This window comes from Xylocopa sonorina, chromosome 6 (assembly GCF_050948175.1).
Source record: "Xylocopa sonorina isolate GNS202 chromosome 6, iyXylSono1_principal, whole genome shotgun sequence".
NCBI classification, from domain to species: domain Eukaryota; kingdom Metazoa; phylum Arthropoda; class Insecta; order Hymenoptera; family Apidae; genus Xylocopa; species Xylocopa sonorina.
This window is the reverse complement of record NC_135198.1, coordinates 1,458,177-1,470,524: the sequence shown is the minus strand read 5'-3', so window position 1 is coordinate 1,470,524 and position 12,348 is coordinate 1,458,177. Positions and strand designations below refer to the sequence as shown.

The window sequence follows — 12,348 nt, the reverse complement described above, 5'->3', positions numbered from 1 at the left end:
CTCCACGCATTGGTAACCGCCGTTGATTAAAATCTCTTTAAATAGATTAACAACAATATAATCTATTGTACCGCGTAATGTATAATCTATAAATAGATTAGATTAGAAATAAGCGTACAATGCGACGATCTACAAATATTCCTGCTCGGTACAACCGCTATTCCGAGTACAAAGGGTTAAGTATCGCTGTGCGCGTTCCAATTTTCGATATTCGACCGCTGATCTTCCGCTCTCGATCCTTCACCGTCAACGTCAATGATTGTCGAAATATAATACTTGCTATTCGTGACAATGTCTGCAAAGCATACGTAATAAATTATAAACGCATATGCCACGTTTCTTTTCTTTTTAACCTACGCATACCTAAATAGCAACGCGAAATGGGTTTCTTTAGCAGTAGATTCGACTCGTTTTACTTCTTTGAGAAGAAAGTTTCAATTTCTTCCATCCTCGATCGCGAGTCAAACTCTGCAATGCAGAATCCATCGCGCGAATCCAAATTAAGCATTCTTATTAGGCAAAATCGTCCAAAGATTAATATACATGTATATATAAATGTGGTCCGCCTCAATATCCCGACAGCCAAAAATCCAGACGTTATTTTAACATTTCGTTAACCTTTTTAATATTTACAAAAATTAGTTTAATTTGAAAACTAAACAAATATTTTATTTTTAAGAGGCTAAACAAAACTAAACAAATATTTCATTTTTAAGAGATAATCGTGAGATTGGAAGGTATTGGCGAAAACAAGTGTGTAGATAATTGTAATTATATAATTTTATTATATACAGTACACAGTTACGTTTCTTAAACTAAACTACCGTTTCGCACACACATCCATCTCTCAAACGCTCGCGATCATGACCAGGCTAATCATTATCATTTTCAATCACACAATCCTGTCGCTTGGTTCCAAACATTCTTCTTTTCTCTTATTTACTTCTTTGCAAACATCCTGCCATTTCAAGTTTCCACGCACACTGAGTCGCACGCATAAAAATCATTCACACTCTGCATACTCTTATGTACACAATATATATACTGTAGCCCCTTAGAAGTAAGGTATTTGTTTAATTTTTAAATAAAACTTATTTTTGTAAATATTAAAATAACGTCTGGAGTTTGACATGTCGGGATTTTGAGTGGGGCACCGACATAAATGATTGACGGCGAGGGCACCGGCAGAACCTGATTGGGATCGAATCGAACGTCCTTGGGAAGCCATAGAGAAATTAGTATCGGATACCTGTTCGGTCGTAAGGAGCGGGTCTCCTCGGCGTGGTCTGTCCCCTGCCGGGGTGGAACTGCTGCTGTTGGTGCAAGGGTGGCGTCTGGGCGGGTTGCTGTTGCAGATGGTACTGCTGGGGGCTCGGATAGTGGGCGGACGACGCGTTCGCCATGGATGTCGTCGAGGATTGCTGTTGATACTGGCTCGACTGATATTGATTCGAGAGGTGACTCGGATGGTGAAAATGGTGATGGGGACTAGCGTGCGGCTGGCCCGCCGCTGGCCCGTGGGGATGCGAATGGGAGTGAGGGTGCGAGTACGGGCCGCACCAGGTGTAATATTGCTGCCAGGAAGCAGCGGCATCCACGTTTCCCATCCCATCTCCTTCTTCGCTTCCCATTCGGACAACAGCCAACGATCTGCTCCCGATGCCAGTTTAACAGCCTCCTGATTAGCGATTTGATTTCCCACTACTCACGAACACTGTGAACTTCCCTGTCTTTTCGACTCTTCACTTTTCGATTCGTCTTCTTTTCACTTGGATTCTTCTCTTTTTTATTTCCTTTTTTTTCTTTTCTTTCGAATGTCAATCAATTATAGCTGTTCCGTTTCTCTTTGCTTTTTGCTCCAGCGCGAAAGCATAACGAGCTGGAAACTGATAGAAATGTGGGAGCTCATTTCAATTTCTAGAAAAGTTTACGAAAATGATCATTGTTAAGCCCAGAATCTACGTGAACGCAGCTCCGAGTGTGGATGTGCGTGTGTACCGTGTGTCCTGTGTGGAATCGTTTCAATTTTTTTTTTTTTTCTTATTTTTTTATGTAAATTCTTTGTTTCGGTCTGTGACGATCATCGACTGAACCCGACGGAGAAATGTTTAGAGCGATGCACGAAAAACTGTCTGCAAACGTTTCTCGAAAACGTTTGTGCGTGACTTAGATGTGCGTAATGTAGTTAATGATTCGAGGGAAGATAATAATTAGACAAATACTATCACCATCGACGAAGAGGAAAATTGAAAATCGTACACAATAGGGATGCACTGTTCGTTTGCAGGCAATTACGATACGAGAATCGTCGAGAATCCAGCACGACACGTAAAATGCCAAGGACTCGCATATGCCAATCAGGGCTTTGGAAGAGAATTGAGAAACAGCGTTCGTAACAAACGTTTTAACACGCACTGTTAGGATATTCCCTGCACTTCCGATATACCTGAGAACCAGACTAGCTTAAGTTCACTTTTATTACTTTTCAGAGTAGAAAAGAGCTGAGGAATTATAAAGATTATGCCAACCGATTAATTTTCTTTTAATAAATTAATGCTTCCAACTTTTGAAAGGCACTATTCCATTTTAAAGGGTGTACGAATACCTTTTAAGCTGATCTTATATAATTCGTTGTCTAGCTTGAACGAAAGCTTCGCAGAATTTCAGGCAAATATTTACGAACAATATCGACAAATGACAAAAGACATCCGAAAGAAAGACCTTCGTAACAAATCAACTTCTGACAACGAACATCCCTGTAGTAACGAATAGACCACCGCAGCGCTTCCAAAAAAACCCTCCATCATTTGCTATTCCATCTTCAACTGTAGCTATGCCCACAATAGCTTCCGCTATTCACCATAAAAAAAAGAGAAAAAAAAACCGATAAAACAGACCACGAAAGTCCGAGAGCGAGACGGTAACCGACACCGAATCAAGGAGACGAAATTGTCTCTCCCTCGTCGTAGGTCTCATGCACCGCACACACGAAGCCACATATCCACGCGTTCGCCCCCTCTCACTGCATGGAAAACACGTATAAATTTATACGGCTACGCAAGTAAGTACACGCGTTAAGTATGCATCGTAGCTGTCCTCCTATGTAGTATATATGTATGTGGCCATATACTCGTGTACATATGAACACCGATGTAACGTCTATATATTTGTAGATTTGTGTGTGTGTGTGTGTGTGTGTGTGTGTGTGTGTGTGTGTGTGTGTGTGTGTCCCCTTCTCTTACGTTCCTTGGTCAAGAAAGCGCGGAGCGGAAAAACGAAAATCACGCGGCAGAACGATACCCGATTAGCCGGACGCGTCGAGGGAAAGTTTTGCCGAGTTACGAAAAGCAACGGGGAAAGGATGAACGCGCGCGTAGAGCCCGAAGAGGCTCGAGGATGACTGAGAGAAACAGGTTCCTCTCCTCCGCCTCGAGCAAAAGAGGGTTGAAAGCACGAGGCTCGACGAGTGAGCGGAGCCCGACGCCAGGGGGATGTGCTCCGGTCCACGTGCACCAGGAGGCACGTTCCCCGGTCACGTGTATGCCCGTGCGCCACCCCGCCCAGCCCTGGTGTTGTTCCACTTATTATTTCAGCCACCGTGCGAAATTCGAACCGGCCGGATTTTAACCCTTTGACGAGAGAATTTCAACCTTTCAAAGGATCCAAATGATGTATGGATATTTTTTTTGCTTTTCAAGTCAGGAAAATTGATAGTTTTTGTTTACGTTTTCAAGTGACCGTTAATGTTGTTTTTTTTAAATATTTGCCTTGTAATTCATTTTAATCCAAAATAAAAAAAAAAGGAGAAAATACTATAAGCATACCCCGTGCAGCGTCAAATCGGCTATTGCTACTGAAACGATAATGGTGATCCGAGTCAGAGATAAACTGGAGATCTCGGTTGATCGGTGTCGAAGAGGCGCATTTGGAAGTCAATTCTTTTCGGTTACTCGTTAAAGACGTAAATCGTCGCGGTTCCTTAATTAGCGGGTCACCGAGAGATTTGCGCGATGAATAATGCAGTTCGATAGTAACCATCTACTAATTGATACTACAAGTGGAGGAGGTGACGGTGATTTGTACGTAATAGGATTTCGACCGATTGTTCTTGCGTCGACGATGAGTGCTCGAGAGTGGAGCGATTAAAGAAGGGCGATTTGAAAGGAAATGGTAAAGATGGTTACTGTTGGGATATTTAAAGGATAGTTGTAGCATGCGATCGACAAGCTGTTTAATTGGACGAATTAGAGGGCAGTGGATTAAGTTTTGGTAGAACTCGACCCTTTCCTAACGCGACCTCTATACAGTACAACTCGATGTACTTGAATAAAGGACTTGTTATACCCTAGCTTTTTATTAAAATTTGAGGGTACTTTTTTGAGGTATTGCAATTTTTCACAATTTTTCACAATCGTCGAAGCTAGAAATATGCGTACAAACAGACTGAAAAATGTTGAAAACATAAAAAGTTTCATTCGCATCATTCGAAAGCTTGAATTTCTTGTGACTTCCTGACACAAAATACAAGTCGATGTCTATCTTCGGTCAGAAGTTATACCTTACAAGAAAGAGGGTTGTAAGAAAGTCACGCTGGCAATTGATGATCCACATATAGATCCACAAATATGCAAAGCGTAAACAAAATCCACCAGGGGTGAACATATATAGCTTTTGAATAAGGTCATTAGCCATGTTACAGGTGTATTGTCTCCAGACACTGATAAGATTATGTACAATAATAATTTTATACATCTAGAGTCGTCTTATAAATATAGTGAATGCTTCATCTAATGTTTTATTATCAGAATGCAGGGGCGTGCGATGCCAATTGCTGTTAAGGAATTTTTAATGATGGCTCACAAAAACCGTCGAGAATGATTCGAAAACAAGGGGAATATTACTCTTTGAAATACTGACACGAAATAGAAAAGTAATGAAGAACAAACAGGAAAAAAGAAGACAGAAAAATAAGGAGAAATAAGGAAGCTGTGCTGTTCCCATAAAAATACTAAAAATGACAAAGATAAACAATTCATTTATTTTGATTCTAAAATAGACACAACACAATATTTATATTCTGACGAAAATAATCGCACGATTTATATTCATTACTTGTATTTTAGATCATACAGCTTCCGTAAACTATGCACACCACTGTCAGAATGATTACGAAAGACGTATGCTCACCTAGCGTATTGCTATGGAATTGATTTATCGTTCACTCTTCAATGGTGTAAAGTAAACAACAAAGTACATTTTTATTTTTCAAATACGATGCACGAAAAAAGCACTTCTATGCGATGAAATATTGTAAGCGCAACAACAGCGTGAAATAATAAAAAAAAAATATAATAGATATATCAAATGTTACGCTGGAAGATATGGTTGATATGTTGCAAAAAAATGTGCAACTAAAATTATACACACCAAGGATGAATTGGATGAAATATTTATTGTCTGATAATAATTCTCCCTCTGATCGAAAATAAAAGTTCCATTTTAATTGAACGGTGTTATTCGGGACTAAGAATCAATGTTAGGGATCGAAGGAAAAATAAAAACAAAAGAAAAGTTTTCCTAATTACTGCAAAATAAAGCCACTATTTTATTAGTAGTTGATGAGATGCGTTTCAAACTCTTTCCCTGATTTTAGACAATCATGTAAAGTTGATTCAGGAAGTTTAATTGCACTGGCGAGACTTCAAATAGTTCCTCTACGATTTATTGAAACTTTTCTGAAAGAAAGCTTGTTAATTTCGAGAATAGTCCTTCTTCTTACTTTTCTTTTCAGAATTTTAAATACCGATTTCTCCGTATTAAATTGTTCTTTTTCAGCTATCGGAATAAAACTTGTTAAAAGTTGAAACTTACTTATTTTCTGTTTACTTTAAATACTTTGGCAACTGGATCGATTGTACCATAACGCAAGTTAACGTAGTTTCTTTCAAAACTATTGTTGAAGATTCCACATTTTTCGTCACAGCTGAAACTCTTTGACGATTTTGTACTTTTTCATTTCAAAGGGAAAATGAAATTTTATTACTTAAGTAACACTCGCAATAAATATTTAAAAAATTAATAATAAATAATCAATTATTCAATAATTTGGCAAATGGGACACTTATTTTCGAGCAGAGGGTGTATATTTATATTAATGTATTTACAAATATTGTCCACTTCTGTGTTGGATTAAGACTATGATGTAATAAACGCAAGACGTTATGAATCTGAAATACATTGTACATCTCCTTGTTCCTCGTGAGAGACTGAAACCTCTCTCTCTCTCTCTCTCTCTCTCTTTTTTCTTTTATTTTATACATAAAAATACTCAACACGAATTGTGTGAATTATAGTACTTAAAGTATATTAAGTTATAGTGTTAAAAAATATTGATGAATCCAAAGGACTTTCTACAGCTTGATACAGCTTCTAATCAAACACCTAATAGAAGCAAAGTATACAAATTTTTTTCATCGATTATTACATTTATTATTTAAGTTTCCGAAAAATAGAGGCCTTGTCAGATCAAATGCACGTCCTCGAAAATTGTATAGTGATCAAAATAGTTTGACCTCATTTCAAGATAAAGAAAATATGCATTCCTTTGATCCTATAATAATATTAAATTATGGTTTTGACACCTTTGAGTATTTGATCAATTACTTTAACTAATTAAGAAAACCTCGACAGATCAACTGATCAGCCAGCTAGCCAAGGCTCCCCAATACGTAAATTTCAAAGAAACGCAAGTTGTTTGTTCACTGGATGGAAAATGTATTTCCCTCGTTCAGATGGCACTGAACACGCGCAAGATGGAGGAGGCAAGGCGCGTCTCGCGCAGCCGACGCGAATTATAATGTATCAATTTAGCGCGTCGCACCGGCAATTATGCGTAGGCAGCAAGTCGGCGGTGCTGATCGCAATCTCTTTTCGTTATACCGGATTGTTTATACTCGTAAATACCATTGAAACGCATCGCGTTTCGTTATTCACTCGTGCTTTCGAGCCGCTTACATGGAAACGACATACCGCCGCTCTGTTACCTTTCTCTTTTCGCAAAACCGATAAATCAATCACGTGAACAGAAAACGGAAAACTGTTTCAACGATTTCTGCTATTGCGAAAAAAAACAGAGAAAGGCTCTCCTCTGTTGCTTGATCGTCTTCCTTTATTTTAAATATTATAAATACAACGATTTTCGATAAGTTGAAAGCGAAAACACGTTATTAAACGTAAGTAATCAAAGTAAATATCGAACGCTTTAATTAAAAATAACATCTTAAAAAGCTGATATCTAAGATTCTATATAAATTGTATCACAAGTTTTCATTGCGAGCTGAGAGTGGTGAATCGTACGAGATGTTGAGAACAACGATCTGTCTTCGTTTCAACGTCCCGGCGTCGCAGGGGTCGCAACCGAACGAAGCATCGAGGAAAGTTTCGAGGAAATCGGGAAGCGAGAACGCGTGTACGCGAACGAGGAGTACGTTGACCTGAATTGACCTGATCTGCGACAATCCAACGTGCTCGACCGGTGAACTGTCGTATATCAAAGTAATCTCGCGCGCGGATCATCAAAAGAGGCTGGATTCGCGATGCGTATGGATGCGGCCACAAACCGCGGCCGCCCATTCGTCCTTATTAATTTATTAAACCGTAACACTAACGATCTCAAGTCACATATCGTTTATACAAAACACGAAGTTAAAAATATATAACGATCATTTTTTTTATACTTTCTGCAAAAAATAACTAAATATAAGTAACATAAAAAATAGCTAAAGATAAATAAGTGACAACTCGAATGTGAACAACTCTGAGTCAAGAATGATTGATAATAATGTTAAGGTAAAAGTGTTAAGTGTTAAGTAGTGTTGATATTTGCAGTGTCCGCTTTTTATGAATACGCTGTCATTTCTGATTCAAGGATTCTTTAGCCCAATTTTAGATTTTTTTTTGCGAGTTGTTATCGTAATTTTTATAATCTTACACACTGTATCATTTATTTGACGATTTGTACGTTAACTTATATAAAAATGATGTACCTTTATGTATAAAGTGACTCAAATCCAGTCGTGTCGAAATCAACATATTTAAGGGTTCACGTTTGAATAAATTGAAAAATATTGCCAATAACCAATAAAATGGTAGTATGATTGTGTTACAGCGTAAAACTAATAAGCATAGTTCAGTGCATGTTAAAATTTCATTAGGACGGCCAATAATCAATTTTAAGGACTTTCTCCTTATTATATAATATTTATCTAGTATCAAGTAATATGAAATACAAATTTAACCGTAGTAATAATAATAAATTAGAAGCCGTTACTTACTTAGAATTCCCGCGACTGTCTCTCTTATTGCTATACCATTTACGACAATGGCTAATAACCTCACTGCGTTGCGTTGTCATAGCCGAGATGCTTCTTAAGTTTCCTACCCGCTACAGTCAATTCAGAACACACGGGGGTGAATTTCTACCCGTGAGCTATCTCTGGCCAAAAAAGGACTATCTCTAGTCAAAAACTTAGCTCGTCAAATAAAATTAAAGAAAATGATATATATGAGATCATTAGAATTTTTTAAATTACTTTTAAGGAAAGTATTTTTGCGATAACATTTTATAGCTAAAATTCTTTCGATTGCTTTATCCAAAAAATTATATCTATATCTTACTAATATTACCACTAACTCATTCTGTTCCAAAAGCGAACTTCTATCACTCCCAAAATGAAACGACTCAAGGTTAGGTCAAGGTCGAAAAGTTGTCGAAAGAAATTCTGATCGGCAAACGGAAGCGTCGGTCGGAAGCAGGACGGTAAGTCGGAAGGATGGCCTCGAACCTTGGCGGTGTGGTCAATCGGGCTTTTTCAGCGTCGGACGCAATTTATATTTTAATCGACCAATAGAGAGAAGCTTTTATCTGTCCGATGCCAGACGAGCAGTATACAGTCCGCTCATCTATCCCATCTGGCCGCATCTCGACGGGAAGGTGAACGAGGGGCGACAGAGGGGTGAAAACAGAGGCCTCCGTACCTCGATAAACGTGGCCCACAGAAACGACCTCGGTGAATCGGGCAAGGTATTGCCTCCGGTTTAAATATGGAGGCCAGCCGAGCGGAAAATACACGAGGGTTGCGCGGGACGTTCATCAATGTCTTTAACTCGCCTGCGATTGACTGGGCAAATCGTGCGAGGATGTTGGACGACAATAAACCCTCAACTCTGATTGTGCTACAATTTAGGCACGGTAGGCTGATCAACTTCGACAATCTTTCCGTAGGCCTTGTCGGAGCAATTATATCGGCGCGGTCGCACCGGGCAAAGGCTCATTCGATTCAATTAGCCAGACACTCTTTCAATCTCGTCAGAATGCACCGCGCGTGGTACCGAGTTTGTTTCGACGATTAGCGCGAATTTCTTAGACGTCAACCCTTCGCGATCGAGATCTTTCTCGATAATGTCTAAGAGTTTTCGTAGATTGACGAAGGTGTGGCTGCGACGTCGCATCACAACGCATTGTTCTTTTCTCCACTTTTGCATTCTTTTCTTTATAAGGTGTTTCGTCATTGGATATTCGAATTAAGAACACGTATGTACTTGCAGCGAATTTTTAATTTTTTTTACAGCGTAAAATGAATAATTACAGTCTGCTCTCTGTACTATTATGAATTCATTAACACGGCCGATAGCCACTTCCAAGAACCTTTTCCTTATTATATCTAACAAAAAGCAATTTGAAATACAAAACTCGCAGCAATAATTATGAATAAGGAGTTGTTACTTTGCTAGAATTCCCGTTTTTTTCTTATTATTGCTACTCATGTTTGAAACAATAATTAATAACCTCACTCACAAAATCTTCGAATATTATATTTCATTGCTATATAACAGAGGTGCTATCACTAGCCAAAAAAGGGCATTCCATCTGAAAACTTTGCTCAACAAAGAAAACCACTGAAAGCAAGCACACAAAATCTCAAATATCATTTAATGATAAATAAATTTTATTTTCCTTTTTCAATTATTCGTTTATACCTTCCGTTATCCACACATAACTATCCGCTAGTCATTAGCGTTAACGTGCAAAGTGAGCGTACATGAAAGACTTCTTTCATACCGAACATTAACCGATTTGGTAGCAAATTCTTTTTCTTTATATTTTGTGCTTCATCGTTTGTAGATTAGTTTTTTAAATATTAATATAATAGTAGATTTTAAGCATTAAATTGTTTCAAAATATCTGTTTCGGTTATATAAAGGAATGTTCTCAAATGGGAACAATGGTAATTGAGATCTAAATAAATATAAATATAATATATATGTATATCTATTTATAAACTAAACATATAAAAGAGACATAAAACACATAAAAGAGAAATCTATCTGGAATTCTTTGCAGTCCGTTAGATATCATCTTGTAGCATATGTAAAAAGTTTCATAAAAAAAAAAGTATTAAATCTCCAAGAGGAGCAACGACAGCTGTGAAATACATAATAAACTAAAAATACATAGTTATCATTTGTGCATGTTTGTGGCGCCTAATTTAACATATTCTGTAAAATGTACTATTATTTCTAATTGTTCCCATTTGGGAACGCTGGCTACAAATGAGTTAATTTGCTCACGTCTGAACAAACTTTGAATCGACCACAGCGCAACTGTTTAGGGTTTCAAAGGGTAGCAACAAATGCCTTTTAATATTCGACGGTAAACTTTTTCCGAAGTATGAAACTTTTTTATATAATATTTATTACTTAACTTTATCCAATTTCTCACATCTAAGATCTACGCTCTATTACGTCTAAAAGTGGAATCTGTACGCTCGTACCATCTTAAGATTATGATGCAGAGAGTGATTCGATGTTATAACTTAAGGAGAAATTAAAGTACAAGGCGGTGCCATAATTTTAGGGCCATCGAATTAGAAGCGGAATTCTAAAATTATTTCTATTAGTAATGATTAAATGGATAAAAAGAGCTGTTCGTTTTAAAGCAAACTGTGAATAATGTATTTGCAGTCACTAAGGTTTCATAAAAGGAAAATTAGCTGGTTAATAGAATGATAAAAATTTTTATTTCAAAGTGGCTCAAGTTCATTTTAAGAGTTTCAAACGATATATTATACGATACAATTTTATGAAATAAGAACTTTGCACTTTAACAGTGATGTAGTATTGTTTAGTATTGGCTCGGATAACGATCCCTTAAATAATAGTAATTCCATTAAATAGATAATTCTAGCATAATATATTAACACTAACAAGCAAGTATGAACAATTACAAATGCGATGAAAATTCTACTATGCGAAAAGAATCTACTTTTCTTCGCTTTCTTGATGATTTGATTACTATTCAAAACTCTGGATTTACCACTTGCATACCATCATTATTTTAACTCCTTCTCGTATACGTACAACATTTCTTTGATGAGGTGAATAAAAGTTGAATATTTTTTAACTTTATAACATAAATTTGTGTATATTTCTGTTTATTTCAAGGGAAATTTATTTTTCTATGAATTTTTTAAGAATGAAAAAAGTTATTTCATTAATTCCGAAAGCAGCATAGTGGCTCCATTTATAGCCATCAAGAACAGACTATATTTTACACAATGTTAACAATACTAATTGGATTGATAAATCATACACTCTTAGAAATTTGCAAATCAAATTCAACCTTTCCCGAATCAAATTCACCCTTTTGCAAATCAAGTACTTCTACTTAAATATTTTAGTTAAAAAAACAGCAAATGTAAACTAGATACAAATATTTATTTTAAAATAATTAAAAAATTAATTAAAATACAAAAATGCAAAGATAGCTTGTTCTACTGCAGCAGCTGCTGCTAATTTAGTCATTTCGGTGGTAGTAAAAGTAAAAAGTGGCTCGTCTGATCCACAAGATCACGACTTTCTGAGTCTTATGGAATAAAAAAAGGAAAAACAGTTCTTCTGGATTATTTATACGATAATAATGTTATATCAAAAATAAAACCTACATTTATTGTTATTTTAAATAAAATTTTTAAGTAAAAGTAGTCGATTTGCAAAAATCAAAAAAGGGTAAATTTGATTTGCAAAAAAATAATCTAGGGTAACAAATTCGTTCGCCATAAATATAGATCGTGAAATTCAAAATTGCACGGCTGCACGTCGCTCGTCTATCGATGCAATTAAAACAGTTACGCTGATAACAATAAGACCAAGTCTTCGGTAACCGCGAAACGTAACTCGACCATCTTTCTATTCGGCATCGTGCAACGGACTCTATTCACTGAAACGCAGTGAAAACTATAAATAGAACCCGCCCGCCGATACGCGACGCGTCGTCGATACCTCGTTAAT

General features: G+C 37.0%; 1 protein-coding gene across 1 annotated transcript in view; it reads right to left on the bottom strand.

The window, feature by feature from the left end:
* Positions 1–1,646, bottom strand: part of LOC143424776 (thyrotroph embryonic factor) — a 97,198-nt gene extending 95,552 nt beyond the window's left edge. The window contains exon 1 of the mRNA XM_076897045.1: positions 1,250–1,646. Within this exon, the coding sequence (XP_076753160.1) occupies positions 1,250–1,631 (382 nt within the window). The 5' untranslated portion in view covers positions 1,632–1,646. The remainder of the gene's footprint in view (positions 1–1,249) is intronic.
* Between the last annotated feature and the right edge of the window lie 10,702 nt (positions 1,647–12,348).